Raw genomic sequence first — 15,374 nt, forward strand, 5'->3', positions numbered from 1 at the left:
TCATTATTAATGAAGTTATCACATATGCTCCAGAGATCGATCTCCAGTTATGATTAGACTATTCGACAATCTCGAAATGCTTGCGAACACAAACCTAGAAATCCGAGGTATTTTATCATATTTCAGCTGGGTTTATATTATGTTTCGATATCATAATTGATATTTAAACACACAGATGTGGTTGGCAAATCCGTTATGTCCAGGGCTTTGACCTCATCAAAGAAACAACTTGAATCGTTATCCGTCTCTTCATTGACCCATAAAAAACAATCAAGACACAATTCCCTTCATATTACTGTCTATATTGTGCTAAGATCAATGATTAAAAATATTATCTACCCAAGATATGTGGTCGTCTATCTATCTCTCTTAATTATCAAACTAATTTCAGACAAACCTTTATTTTATAGCTTAAAAGAAATCACAACAATCCAAACAATCAAAACAGCAAAAACTAAAATCCCAAAAAGACGAATCATTAACTATCACTTCTCTTTTTTTTGTCAAATCTTACAAATAACCTTCAAAAAAAATATACCAAACCAATCACCTCAATTAAAACTCAACGACACGTATAGCGATTCAGCTAAACAAAGACAAACTACACGGCAGATATTTAACAAATTAAAAAGATAAACAAACAATTGTTTGAGAGAAGGTTTGTGAGAATGTGTTGTATTATTTCTTATTGCTTACACCACTATATATAGGGATTCATACAAGGTGGAGTCAATGGGAGAATTGATTACAAAGATACTCTGCATAATGACATGGTCAAACTCATAAAGACTAAGATTGAATGGGTCTTCCATGTGGCTGGATGTAAACCTCCAATGGACTCTAGTCTTGAACTTGTATGGTCTTGGTTATGGACCATCCACTTCATGATTTATAACACTTTCCCTTGGATGCCATAATAATCTTGAGTATGCTGCCTTCAATCTCTCCGGAGACAATTACCTTCAATGGGCACTTGACACCAAGATCATCTTGAAATCCAAAAACCTTGGTGCTTGTATCACTGATGGCAATGAGTCATCTGAGAAGGATAAATACAGTGCGATCTTAATCATACACCATCACCTTGCTGAAAGTCTCAAAGACCAATACCTCACTATTGAGAATCATCTGGAACTTTGGACAGAACTGAAATCCAGATATGATCACCAGAGGACAGTGCTCTTACCAAATACCCTATAAGATTGGAGGAACCTAAGGATCCAAGACTTTAAGTCTGTGGATGAGTATAACTCGGCTCTATTCAAGATAGTCTCAAAGTTGAAACTGTGTGGAGAGACTATCACTGATGCAGACATGTTTTAGAAGACATTCTCTACATTTCACACAAGCAATGTTTTGCTTCAGCAACAATACCGAGAAAAGGGTTTCTCCACCTATGCAAATTTGATCTCTTGTTTGTTGTTAGCTGAGCAAAACAATGAGTTACTCATGAGGAATAGTGAGATGAGGCCTCCTGGTGCTAAGGCATTACCTGAGGCACATTACCTATGGCCGCATGTGCCTCAGGTAATGACTTAGCACCAGGAGGCCTCATCTCACTATTCCTCATGAGTAACTCATTGTTTTGCTCAGCTAGCAACAAACAAGAGATCAAATTTGCATAGGTGGAGAAACCTTTTTCTCGGTATTGTTGCTGAAGAAAAACATTGCTTGTGTGGAATGTAGAGAATGTCATCTCTGACATGTCAGCATCAGTGATAGTCTCTCCACACAGTTTCAACTTTGAGACTATCTTGAATAGAGCCGAGTTATACTCATCCACAGACTTAAAGTCTTGGATCCTTAGGTTCCTCCAATCATATAGGGCCTTTGGTAAGAGCACCGTCCTCTGGTGATCATATCTGGATTTCAGTTCTGTCCAAAGTTCCAGAGGATTCTCAATAGTGAGGTAGTGGTTTTTGAGACTTTTAGCAAGATGATGGCGTATGATTAAGATCACACTGTATCTATCCTTCTCAGATGACTCATTGCCATCAGTGATACAAGCACTAAGGTTTTTGGATTTCAAGATGATCTTGGTGTCAAGTGCCCATTGAAGGTAATTGTCTCCGGAGAGATTGAAGGCAGCATACTCAAGATTGTTGATTTTCGACATCTGAATCAAATAATCCATAAAGGGATAAGGATTCATAATAAGATGATCAATTCATGGATGCATGATCAATGGGGATTTTGAATGTTTGAAATGTTTTATATTTTTCAATCATCACTAATAAAATTCAATCATAAAAATCGATTTCAAGGTTGGTTTTATATCAAAATAAATTTTACCAAACACATATTAAAAAAAATCGATTTCAAGGTTGATTAATAATAACTATGTGATCAAATGATAACTTTATAATCAAATGTTTTTAAAACTAGTATTTAAAATTTATTATATGATATACTAATTTTAAAAACTAGATTATTGTTTATAGTATTTGAAATAAATATTGACTTTAGTCAAAGATTTTCATTTAAACAATCATAAAAGTTTTTTCAAAAAAAAATTTCAGTTTCAAAATCAGACATCAATGGTCAAAGATTTTCATTAATGGGTTTTAATATTTCATTTATTCTGATTTTGACTGATCACAAAGGATCAAAAACGATTTTGGCTTTAGGGTGATCATGATTGTTTTTGAATTTTGGATATTGGATTTTGCTGGTTGTGAAACCAAGCAAGAGAAAGAGTTTGATGTGTGTAATAGCCGATTTTATTTGGCAAACATCACATCAGTTTGGTTTGAGGATTTTGATGGGGTTTTTGATTAGGCCAGATTATATATTCATGTTTTCACATCTGGTAATAAGGCCAATCAAAGGATTGAATCATGAGTTTTTAATCTTTCATTAAATCCGGATTCATGGATGACAAAAGGAGAGAGGAGCAGCCGATTATATGAATGGCTTTTAGCTAAGGGGATTTGCAATCTTTCAATAATTTTTGTTTATGATTCAAAAGGTTCTTAGAATCATGATTCATATAGATCATGGATTCAAGATTAATATTTGAGATGATTTTAGATCTACAGATTTTTCACTTTTATAATATCTATAGATTTCTATTGTTTTATAAGTTTTAGGATTCATATAAAATTCAGATTCATATAGATCTTTATAATCTTTTTTTTTTTGACATCGAACGGCTGATCTATTACTCAAGCTTGAGGTAGTCTGGGAAACCAGACCGGAATAGAACAACCAATGTAATACAACTCCCTATAAATTCAGATTATTTTAGGGTTATAATCAAAATTCAGATATGTGGTTCTTAGATTTTAGGGTTAGATTATTTTACCTTTTCACCACAAGGATTCTGAATGGACCACCTTAAGAGAGAGAGGAGGATGATCCGCGGATGGTGGAGAGAGGTGGAGAAGTGGCTGGCGAGGGGCTGTGAAGACTGGCCGGCAAAAAACAAGGCTGAGCGCCGGAGGGGCTGGCCGGAGGAGAGGGAGATCGCCGGAGGAGAGCTTGCTCAGGTGGAGAGAGTTTCGTATTGATAACGTGTTAAGATTTGAGAGAAAGTTTGTGAGAATGTGTTGTATTATTTCTTATTGCTTACACCACTATATATAGTAGTTAATACAAGGTGGAGTCAAAGGGAGAATTGATTACAAAGATATTCTACATAATAACATGGTCAAACTCATAAAGACTAAGGTTGAATGGATCTTCCGTGTGGCTGGATGTAAACCTCCAACTGACTCTAATCTTGAACTTGTATGATCTTGGTTATGGACCATCCACTTTATGATTCATAACAACAATAAATTTCTGTGACAGAGAAAGCAACACCGGAAACTATAACAATCACAATATTAAATTAGTTTAGTCCTTCATAAGTGGAGAACAATACCTACAGAGCTCATTATCACAACTCAAACCCTACAACAATAGAAAAGTTGAAAAAAACATTGATAAACCCAAAACATAAACTTGCGCGGGGTCAATGCCCCTGGTGTGTCTGTGTCTTTTCCCTGTCCTTTTGTATGTTTCTTTCCCAAGAAACCTAATAAGCTTTAAAGTAGATGGGATGAAAATTCGGTAGCAATACTAATAGTATTATTAACTGATCATCAACACAGATACACATCAAAACAAATAAAGAAATCAAAAATCAAACAGAGGAATTAATGCAGAATATGAAGACATGAATAAAAATATCAGTTCTCGTCGTAATATCGCTGCAAGATCTGAGTTCTGACAGAAACAGGAATAACCACATTATGAACAGAATCAGTCCAAGTCAAGCTTCCAAAGTAGTAACCAGTGTTTACTCTATGGTTTGTCGACACACGGACCTTGAACGAGAGTTTCTTAGTCTTCGCGTTAAACACTAATGTCCCCGGTGTCACGGTCACGTTAACACCCATCGGAGCCTCAACCACAGCCTTATAAACTGACCCTACTGGTCCAACGTTAGTAACCGTTCTAGTGATAGTAACTTCTTTCCCAAGGTTTGGGATTGTGATAGATGGCAAATTGAGATCAAGAACAGAAGCTTTAGGGTTTGCACAAACAGTCTTCTTACGGACGAGTCTAGTAATGGAGGAATCCGTGTAACCTACAGAGCACAAGTAGAGAACGTAATCGTTAACTCCCATATCGTAAACAAGGCCTGGTTTGGCAGCTTTCTCTGAGTTCACAACGCCTCCTCCGTAGTCGAATGGATCAGCTAATTTGCGGTTTGACCCATCTGCGAAAATGGGCTCACCGGATGGATCTGTTCTCCAAGCAGTAGTGACAATAGCGGATCTAATGGCTGCAGGAGACCAGTGAGGGTGCAAAGACTTAAGGAGTGCTACAATTCCTGCAACAACAGGAGTGGACATCGATGTTCCTGATTTCATAGAGAATCCTCTGTCGTAGAATGTATCGTTTGGAGAAGTAGCAGCGAGTATGTTTACTCCAGGTGCTGCAATATCAGGCTGTATCAAAAGAAAACAATCAGCCTCTTTATTGATTGATTACTTGAAGCTTACGTCAAAAGTAACTACACATTTTATTGATTGTTTTCTTGAACATAGTTCTTGCTAACACTTGTCTTGAAAATATATAAAACCTTAATCTAACTTGTATAGCAATCAACTATGCTAAAAATTCTAAGATATGTAGAGAATCTAGCAGAGTTAAGGGTTTATAAATATAAAACAGAGAAACTAGTAGCTTTTAGGGTTTATCAGAAAGAGAGAATCAAATGAGGGGTCTGAATTTACCTTGAGAATTGCTGGAGATATGGAACTAGGTCCTCTGGATGAGAAAGTAGCAACCTTTGTAGCCACGGGAAGTCCAACCAACGTTCTTGTAGGTTGAATCTTGGCGACAGGTGATCTACATCCATTTGACATACATAATTAAGTTCAAGGTTAATGGTTACAAGTTGATGAAGTGTATAAAACACACTTTTGTCGTTATAAAAGTTAGAAACAAAGTAGCTTTTCTGTAAACAAGTATATTTTCTTTTTGAATTGAATTTAACATTTTATTCAAAAAAATAAAGAAGTGTATAAAATACCTTGTTGAACGTATGTAGAAGAGTATATCGGTTCCAAGTTCATAATCTACAGCAAGGCAAGGGAAACCATCGCAAGGATTGATCTGGTATCCCGGATTTCTTGCAACGATCACACCATATCCATCAAGGTTAAACACATCAGATGCAGCCTGGATCACGGTACCATAATCCGTAGATTTCGTGAAACACAAGACAATCTTTTCTTTTATTATACGAGTAGGGTTTTTGGCAAGATCTTCACAGACTCTGAAAGAGGTTTTAAAAATCAAGTTTAATCTCATTAGGTATATAAAATGGCAACCAAAGAGAAGATTTTAGAAAAAAATTACCCAGAAAATGTCTCGTTGCTTGATCCTGGACCTTCAGGGTAAACGAGACCAGTAAAATCCATATCTGGACCTTGATACAATGCTTGAGCCTAAAAATTATAAAAGTTGAAATGTTAAACAAAGTGAAACCTCTATAAATTAATAATGTCGGGAATACACCAAAACTATATTTTTTTATTAATTTATAGAGATTGTTAATTTATCGATATACTAATTGCATCAAAAACTCAATTTGAGATTATAAAATTATATTAATTTATAGAGTTTTTAGTGTATATTAATTTATCGAATATTAATTTAAAGAAGTTATTGTATAAAATCTCGTGTTTGGTCTGTGTTTGGACTATTGTAAAACTTACCACAATTGTAATATTGTTGCCAAGTGTAATAAGTGTGGGAAAAGACCGATCTTGAGTGGATGCAGCAACGGTAATAATCCAAGGAGCCGTGTTGGTCACGGTTTGAGAAGCAGGACCCGCGTTACCACCAGAACACACAACAGGGATTCCCTTGGCAACCGCGTGAAACGCTCCAACCGCCATAGCGTCTCGAGCGTCCACTTCAGGGAACAGAGGAATCGGAAACGATGTGGAGACTGACAAAACGTCTACACCGTCGTGTATGGCTTCGTCTATTGCTTTCAACATATCTGCAGATGAACAAGTCGCTGTCCCTATAGAGGTTACGTGCCAACAAGCCTTGTACATAGCTATGCGGGCCCTTGGTGCCCCGCCTCTAGCGACTCCTCTCCCTAGAGCTAAGTAGCTCGCGTCTGAGACAAATGAGCCAGCAGCGGTTGCAGCCACGTGGGTGCCGTGACCGTTGAAGTCTCTAGGAGAGACGTATTCTGGATCCTCCGTGGTGTTCCAGTTGCTGTCATCGGCGCCTCCGAGTAAACCACTGACGAAGTATTTAGCGCCAATGAGCTTTCTGTTGCAAACTGCTGAGCCGTTGAGGCTCAGTTTTGAGTCACAGCTTCCTTTCCAACGCTTTGGTATTGGTCCAATACCATTGTCGCTGAATGATTCAGACTCTGGCCATATTCCTATAAAACAAAACCGGTTTAACAAAGTTTGAAAACCTTAGGAAGATGTGGTTTATGAGGTAAGAGTTCGGTTTTATAAATCTACCGGAGTCAACGACGCCGATTATGACTTTGTCTCCCATGTTAGTTTGGTTTAGTAGATTCTTTGGATGTTTTGAAGTATGTTTTAAGTAATCCCAAGTCCTAGTTGTCTGCAACTCGTAGAATCTATCTTGTATGACGTGAACAACTTCAGGTAACTCTGTTTTCTCAAAAACAAGAATTGCATTTAGCCACTGGAAAAGATCAAACAAGAACTGTCTCGAATCCCAGTCGATCAGTCTTTGTTCTTACAAGTAAGTACCTGAGAGTTGATTCACTTGGGAATCAGTTAGTTTGGCAGCGAAAGCTGAGAAGCCATGGCGATAACTATACACCATTGAGTCATGTGCAGCTTCTTTGCTGTGATGTGACAAGCAAAATGGGTGTTAACAGTTTAGATGTTATATAATTACTATTATAAAGCACATGGATCAGTATATTCATTATCCATGAAAGTTGACGTTATAGTTTTGGTCAAAGTTGGTTAACTATAAGTAAATATTACCTTCCGAGGATTGACCAAAGCATCTGATGGTGAGACTCAGTGACTAAGTCAGGATTATCATGTTGCCTCTCACCCAGATATACTATGTGAACCTATCAAATCATAGCATACCAAGTTTAGCTTCCTGGAAGAACTAAACTCATAGAGGAACTCGTTTAAACACCAAAAGGAAAAGGAAGTGAGCAGAGATTCAGATCTGGGCCTAAGAAAAAAAAAGTATGTACCTTAGTCTCAGCAGCAATGTTCAGAGTAAGCATTAGACATATAGCCACAAGAATCGATGTTTTCACCATTTTTTGATCCATTAGAGAGATGTAGTGAAATGTAATTTACTTGAAGAGGCTCATGTGGAAGAAGAAGGGTATATATAGATTATAATACTACATACATATACTGTATCATGTATATTCATAAAGTTGAGTTCTTTTAGGCTCACATTGTTTGAACTTTGAAATATGGAATCATTATTGGGTTGCTCTGATTATGGCAACTTGCATGTTTATTATATGAATATAAGAAGGTACAGTATATGAATTATTACTTTATCTGAAAATGCAGCCTCGTAGACAATTTCTTTCTTTTAAATGAAAGGAAACACATCAGAAGGTCACTCCATTCAATTCCAAAAAAAAGGTCCCTCCATTCCAATCTCAGGAGTCAAGAACCATTCAGTTAACCTTTTTCTATTTCAACTTTTTCTTTAAAATGACTATAAATTATTATAACTCAGTGACTTATGCAATTACACAGAAAAACGAAGCCGCCCTTGATTTCTTAAAGTCTTATTTTAAAGAATATGACTGGTCAGTTTCAAAAAAAAAAAAAAAAAAAAGAATATGACTGGTTCAATATTGATATGCAATTGTTCAATTAGATAAATAGTTTATTGTTGGTCAAGCGCAAAAAGGTGTACATGCTAATAATTACTACATTACGTAGCTATTCACACTGTTATTAAAACAGAAGTACACGTATATAATACCCCTTAGTTTTCAGTGTTATTTACAATTACATGCTACTGAGAATTAAATTAAATTTCCTATTTTAATGTTTGTCATTTTCAGTTATATTAATGTGTTTCTTTTTCTTTTCTATTTTAATGCTTGTCTTTTTCAGTAAGATTAATGTGTTTTTTATTTCCTATTTTAATGTTTGTCTTTTTAGTTAGTTTAATATATTTTGTTTTTTATTCTTCAAGAATTAATGATATTTTGTGGAGCCCCCTTGGTCCAATGGTTTGACTAAGGGTTCATGTAATGCTTCTACACCCGGAGGTCTGGGGTTCAAACCCCAGAAAATACCAAATTATGCGCTTATGGAGAAACGGATTACAGGAGATCTTCAGCTTGGTGCAGGGCGTACCATCGAACATGGATCTCATAGGACGGCTCGGAGAGGTGCAGTCAAGCGTGTATTCTCACAAGATGGTAGAATTGTCGGCTGTATAATCGTCTTTGTAATATTTTCATCATTGTAATAGCATAATTAATCGATAATAATCGATCCAGACGTTAAAAAAAAAGAATTAATGATATTTTAAAGTTATCTTTTTTGTCAACTTAAATTTGTCTAAACTATTTGAAAATATAAAAAATAGTCAAAGTAATCATATAAAGTAGATAAACAATAATCAAACACCAAAAATATTTAAATAAATATTTATTCTCCATCCAAATATTGAAGTTCAACATGTTTTTAAATTTTTTTATTTTGTTATTTTGGCTTACATTACTCAAATTTATATGTTTTGAGAAATTTAAAGTATATATAAATTTTGAAAATTTTAAAATAATTCAAACGGGTTATCCGTATTCGAATCGAACCCACAAATACCCGAATCAAACCAAAACAAAAATTTATAAATATTTGAATGTTGCTGAAATCTTTAAACTCGGGAACCTCAAATCCAAATAGATTTTAACCGAATCAGTGGGTATCCAAATACACATCCCTAACATAGTCAATGTAAAACGATCAAGTATTACAAATACATCATTTAATATAAATAAAAAAAAATAAAACAGAAAATTAATATCCGTGCGATCGCACGGGTCAAGATATAGTTTTTTTTAATGCGCTACATGGATATTCTTGCGGTTAGTGTTGATCTGTTTGGAGATAACCGGGTCGGTTATGATTCGGGCTGACTCAAGGTATACCGGTTTCATGTACTTAAGGATTAAAGAAAGAAGAATCGATCATCCCCCGAGAAAATTAGAATCAGAGAACATTTGAGAGAGAGAGAGAGAGAGAGTTCAAGAGATAAGAAGAGATCATCGAGAGAGAGCTTGAATTGTATCTTGATTCATACGCTCTTGAGCTGATCTTGTAAACTCTTTGTTAATTCTAGTGAAGTGTTTTGCTTGTCACATCAAATCCTGAAGTGGGCTAAAAGTCTTGTGTTTTCTTTGTTTTCATTCTTATCGTTTATTCTTGTTCACACGAGAGATCGAGTGTGAGAGGGAAAGAATCAAACGATTTGTATAGCCGATTAAGCCCATAGCAGTTAGACCATAGCAGCAACTGTCTTCTCTACACAAGATGGGCTTTAAATATGGAATTCTAGGCCCATTTATATAGCCCATTGAGCCCATAAAGTGAGAACTCTACTAAACTTAAAAAGTGGATAGGATTTTTCACAATCCGAGAACTCGCCTTCTGCTATCACAACCTTGTTCCTTCAATGGCGTCTTCTTCTCTATCAACTCTTTGCAGCTCTACTTCGTCTTCTCTTCATCCCAAATCAAATTCTCTTTCGGCAAAGTTATCCTCCAAAGCAAATGTATCAGTCCAGTTCCTGGGAAAGAGACAGTCCCCACTTCTCTCCTCAACCCCGAGATTTCTCACCGTCATCGCCATGGCTCCACCCAAACCCGGAGGCAAAGCCAAGAAAGGTACAGACTTTTCAGTACCCATTTCCTTAAAATCTTAATCTCTGTGTTCATTTTGTCTCATACATACTTTTGGCAGTTGTGGGGCTGATAAAACTGGCTCTTGAGGCCGGGAAAGCAACTCCGGCTCCTCCGGTAGGTCCGGCTCTTGGTTCAAAGGGTGTCAACATTATGGCTTTCTGCAAGGACTACAATGCTAGAACCGCTGATAAAGCTGGTTACATCATTCCTGTCGAAATCACTGTCTTCGATGTTAGTTTTACCCTAATACACACTCTCTCTCTCTTAAGCGCTGACTTATGCAAGTGTTTTGTGTATTTGGTTTCCATCCACAACTTGTGATAGGGGCACCATTTAAATAGTGTCTGTTTCATGGGAGTTTATATGTATATGGTTGCAGGATAAGAGCTTCACCTTTATCCTCAAGACCCCGCCTGCTTCGGTTTTGTTGCTTAAGGCTGCAGGTAATTCCTCTCTCTCCACCACATTGAATGTGCATTCTTACAAATGCTCATTTTAAGGTATTTGGTTTTGCAAAGCTGAATCGACTGTGTTTTGCTTTTACTCCTCCTTGTCAACTCTAGAAAAGTGGTAGAAGAACCATTGGCAAGAAAATCATGTATACCAAATGTTTTGTGTATTTTTCAACACTAGTATTATACCTGTTAGATCGTTACTTGACCCTCAACTCGAAGATAGAATAATTAGCAGGCAAATCATGTGTTGTGATGGTATGAGGTGTGGCATCTACACTATTCCTGTGAGTTTTGTGCGTGTTTGACGTTTGAGTTGTGGAAACAGGTGTTGAGAAGGGATCGAAAGATCCAAAGCAAGATAAAGTTGGGGTGATAACAATAGACCAGCTTCGCACAATCGCAGCTGAGAAGCTGCCCGATCTGAACTGCACGACCATTGAATCCGCTATGAGAATCATTGCAGGAACTGCAGCTAACATGGGGATCGACATAGACCCTCCAGTTCTTGAACCCAAAAAGAAAGCAGTTTTGTTGTAAAAGCCTGCACTGTGGTTTCTGTGCTTTTGTTTGTTTCTAAATGTAATTTCCAACAAGACACTTGGGAGATCTCCATATGAACATTATCTTGCGTGGTATCAGAGTCTTGGTGTGCAACATGTGTATGTGTCTGATAGAGCTCAAACAGTATATTTCTATTGTGATCAAACGAATTACATTCCCAAGATCTTAAGTGAGACCTTGAGCCCATACACAAGAATCGAAGTCGTTCTTCGCCAAGTTTGAGGGGGTCTATCCACAACTGTAGCCCAAGCCCATTTGCAAATGAAGTTGTAAAATCCAACTCTACTTCAGGATCAGTGGCAAAGTCCACTTTGCGGCCCAAAACTTTATCTTCAGCTAGTACAAAACCAAAGTCCGTACAAAGGAAACACAAGAAATTTCTCTTAATGCTGGACAGTCTCAACCGGTCCTTATCCATAACCGGTTTGAGGCACTAAAGGACAATGACAAGCAAGACTAAAACTCTAGCATTTCCAATCTATAAATGTAGCTAGATGATCCGTGCTTCGAAATCGCGGGTATTATTTTTCACTTTTATAAAATATATTATTTATTTGTAATTATTGAATGTATTTATCTTAGTATAACTTTCTTTATAATAAATCTGACATATAGAGTTTATCTGGTAAACTATGTGTTCCAATCAACATATTTATTTGGCTTGTTGTTAAAATAAATGATTTTAGGACGCAACTGTACAATACTTTTACATTGATATTTTGTTTAAACAATATGACATATTTCTATATTAATTGAATTTATATTGTAATTTAAATTTGTATACAAATCAACATATTTGTGTAGTTTGTTGTTAAAAGAAATGATTTTGAATCCAAATGTACAATAATTTTATATTGATTTTTTTTTCAGTTCATATAATTTTTTTTAAATATATTTATTTCAACTGAACCAACTAATATTTTGTTAAATTGGCCCCTGGAATATTTTTTTTTCATAATTAGTGTTATATATTTTAGATGTATCATAATATAACTAACGATATTCAAAAGACCTGGACCGAATCAGGTTATATGGCTATTTTTGTAACAAATATCCGAACCCGTTTTAGATACATTGGTTATTTAGATATTTTTAGGTTCCTATACATCAGAATCGAATTCATCCAGATCTAGGATGACACAACTCAAAATTCACACGTAAGTTTATAATATTCAAGCTGGACTTGGTTTCAAAACAAAAAAGAAGTGAAAGAAGAAGGTCCGGAAACAAAATCTAGTGATGCCGTTCTTGGTCGCCGTTGTTCTTTCAGTTACCTTCTAGCGGGCACACTGAACCATTTCTTTAAAAAGTACACAATGAATATTATTCAGAAACAAAACAAGAACACAAAGTCACCACAATTTGGTCGAGAACTATATTTCAGTAAAAAAATAAAAAAAAAGAAACACAGGAAGAAGATGGAGAAGAAGATAAGAGCAACTCCAATGGTGTTATCCACCATTGGAGTCCTTAGCAATAGAATATATATATATTTTGCTTTTTGAATAGTTAAGGATTTTACCCTAAAATGTTGTCTAATGGTATAATTCAATATAGAGTCCTTAGGAATTTAAACTTTGTTATACTATATGCACACAAGTCTAATTACATTCAACCCATTGCCTACCAACAACAAGTGGTATTGAAATATTGAGCAAACTACATATGACAGATCTAATTAGTTAAGCTTTTGGTTTGTGAATCATCACAGTTTAAGAGTAAGACATATTGCAATTTCTCTACCCTACGACTTGGTTCCAGAAGAGAGTTTGGTACTACTGTTTTAAGCTCCTCCATTTCTGTTTCTTGAATTGTAAGGCTGATAATGGACCTTCTTCTCTCTGCTCAACTCAATTCTTGGCATTATATCTCTCTCTGAGAATAGATCCTGGCATTATATCAGCACCAAACTCTGCAAGAACAAGAGCTACAAACAAACCAGACGGACCACCACCAACAACTGCAATCCTCGGTTTGCTTCTTCCTCCTCCTCCATTGCCGTTGATAACCACAGGTTCATGCTCTCTGCATCACTGTTGGTGGTTCTTCTACACTCGTTTACTATACTGATCAAGTCACCAGAAACAGAGTTCTCAGGAGGAAGATGCTCAACAAGTCCAAGCTTGGGCCTAACCGGAATATAAAATCATGAGCGCGAGGCTGTAACTCAAGTAGCGTCTTCACATCCAAGTCCACAATATACACAAACTTAGCTTCTTTCAGAATCTAAACAAAAAAAATATGAAAACTTTCACTCAACCATAACAATAACATATGGAACCAAACCGTAACTAACATACCTTCCTAGCGTCAAAAGACTTCCTCACAACAAAAAACGCTTCTTCTGGCAACATAGAAGCAACCTGAAGATTCCACAGAAGATAAAGTAAGTGGCTTTCATACGGTTCACACGGATTCACTAGCTTCACAATGTTCCCAGTTCTCTAACTCTGCAATGATTTAGAATAAACCTCTTAGCTGATTAAAAAAATTCTCTGAGTAATTTCATCAAACAAGTTATGTGCATGTACCTTGTTCATCCACTTCAACTGTTACAGCCGTTCCTGATCCACTTCAACTGTTACAGATCGTCCCGTTACAGTCGTGAGGGAGCTTCCCTCGCCGTGATCTCCCAGAGACGTACAAGCTCCAATTTACTCTCATTAAATCAGCTCTGATTTACTCTCCATCAAATCAGCTCCGATTTACTCAAACCGTCCGGTGCGATTCGGTCTCCGACGAGTCCGTAACGAGAAGAAGGAGAAGAATTTTTCAAAAAAAAAAAGAGAGAAGAAGGAGAAGAGAACGCAAACGGAGAAGAGATTGAGAGAGAGCGAGGGAGGAGAGATAGAGAGAGAGAGGAAGAAAGAGAAGGTCAAGGATCAAGTCCTTCCAATCCCTATTGAAGGATTGATCCTTGGTTATTTCTGACAAAATATTATTATTATATTTCATCAAGGAAGAAAGAGAAGGTTAAGGATTTAACAAGGACTGCTGTTGCGGATGGTCTAAGAACGGAGAGAGAGATCTTTTTTTGTTTAATTTTTAGAAATAGTAATCTGTACCAAATCTTTATAATATCTTTAAATATATGTGACATCTAATAACCTATAAACTTAACCTGTAGACAATATGTCAGAGGGCTCTGATTGTAATTTTGTATACTCTTTAATCCCGTACTTTATTGTGTTGGGTATATTCCTAATTTCCCATTTCTTTATGGATTTTAAGCTAATCTATCTTATTAAAATAGAAACATTGTGACTTTTTCTAGGTGGATTTTTAAATTGGACCTACTATTGGATATGATATATTTTCTGATCCTATTAACTAACAATCAATGTTAATAAATTATTTCCTTATTCTATGCTAACTTAATACCTTATATACATTCATTTTATCAGTTCGTCCATTTTCTTTCTATTCAAAAAAATATTTTCTTTCCCAATTGATTTCATAACCAACATGCAGTAATGTTAAATTTGAGATTTCATAATCACCATCCAATAAGTTCATGCGATGATCACCATGCAATACATTACTCTTTGACAAATTAATTTTATATAATAGTCGTACTATATGATATATTCAAAGTGGATTCAAATCAAACTTATTAACCCATTACTTTTTAACCAATTCAAACATGATTATATATCGGATTACCGGGTTTACTAGCTTGACGATCTAAATTGGATTTAAAAATGTTGATTCAAACGCAGTTTTTTAAATAGACAAAATTCTTACATATTAAATATTTGTAACATTGTTAACAAAATTTTGAATCAAAAAACATCCCGCGCTTCCGAAGCGCGGGTCATGATCTAGTTGACTCTTTATAATATAATACACATTTTGATTTTAATATATATATATATATATATATATATATATATATATATATATATATATATATATATATATATCGTCGATTCTGGAGTCTACTTGTTTAATTTTAAAGTTAT

The 15,374-nt window shown here is 35.8% G+C and overlaps 3 protein-coding genes across 4 annotated transcripts; 1 reads left to right on the forward strand and 2 right to left on the reverse strand.

The window, feature by feature from the left end:
* Positions 1–4,166: 4,166 nt before the first annotated feature.
* LOC108814230 (subtilisin-like protease SBT3.2) lies at positions 4,167–7,867 on the reverse strand. The gene is made up of 9 exons (XM_018586757.2): positions 7,709–7,867; positions 7,485–7,576; positions 7,242–7,339; positions 6,984–7,139; positions 6,213–6,898; positions 5,854–5,942; positions 5,525–5,770; positions 5,226–5,340; positions 4,167–4,937 (listed from the first exon to the last, which is right to left on the reverse strand). Exons 1-9 carry the CDS (start codon positions 7,787–7,789, stop codon positions 4,173–4,175), a joined length of 2,328 nt encoding a protein of 775 aa, XP_018442259.1. The 5' UTR covers positions 7,790–7,867; the 3' UTR covers positions 4,167–4,172.
* Positions 7,868–10,112: 2,245 nt separating this feature from the next.
* LOC108816130 (50S ribosomal protein L11, chloroplastic) lies at positions 10,113–11,486 on the forward strand. The gene is made up of 4 exons (XM_018588736.2): positions 10,113–10,378; positions 10,455–10,627; positions 10,776–10,839; positions 11,177–11,486. The coding sequence occupies exons 1-4, from the start codon at positions 10,168–10,170 to the stop codon at positions 11,386–11,388; spliced, it is 660 nt and encodes a 219-aa protein (XP_018444238.1). The 5' UTR covers positions 10,113–10,167; the 3' UTR covers positions 11,389–11,486.
* Positions 11,487–12,848: 1,362 nt separating this feature from the next.
* LOC108850953 (uncharacterized) lies at positions 12,849–14,412 on the reverse strand. 2 transcript variants are annotated; one of them, XM_057007527.1, is made up of 3 exons: positions 13,944–14,412; positions 13,713–13,775; positions 12,849–13,638 (listed from the first exon to the last, which is right to left on the reverse strand). In XM_057007527.1, exons 1-3 carry the CDS (start codon positions 13,950–13,952, stop codon positions 13,483–13,485), a joined length of 228 nt encoding a protein of 75 aa, XP_056863507.1. In that variant the 5' UTR covers positions 13,953–14,412; the 3' UTR covers positions 12,849–13,482. The 2 variants fall into 2 exon arrangements, 1 of the variants encoding a protein (XP_056863507.1); XR_008944647.1 differs by having other exon boundaries at positions 12,851–13,638; positions 13,713–13,862.
* Between the last annotated feature and the right edge of the window lie 962 nt (positions 14,413–15,374).

The sequence above is a fragment of the Raphanus sativus genome, chromosome 1 (assembly GCF_000801105.2).
Source record: "Raphanus sativus cultivar WK10039 chromosome 1, ASM80110v3, whole genome shotgun sequence".
NCBI lineage: Eukaryota > Viridiplantae > Streptophyta > Magnoliopsida > Brassicales > Brassicaceae > Raphanus > Raphanus sativus.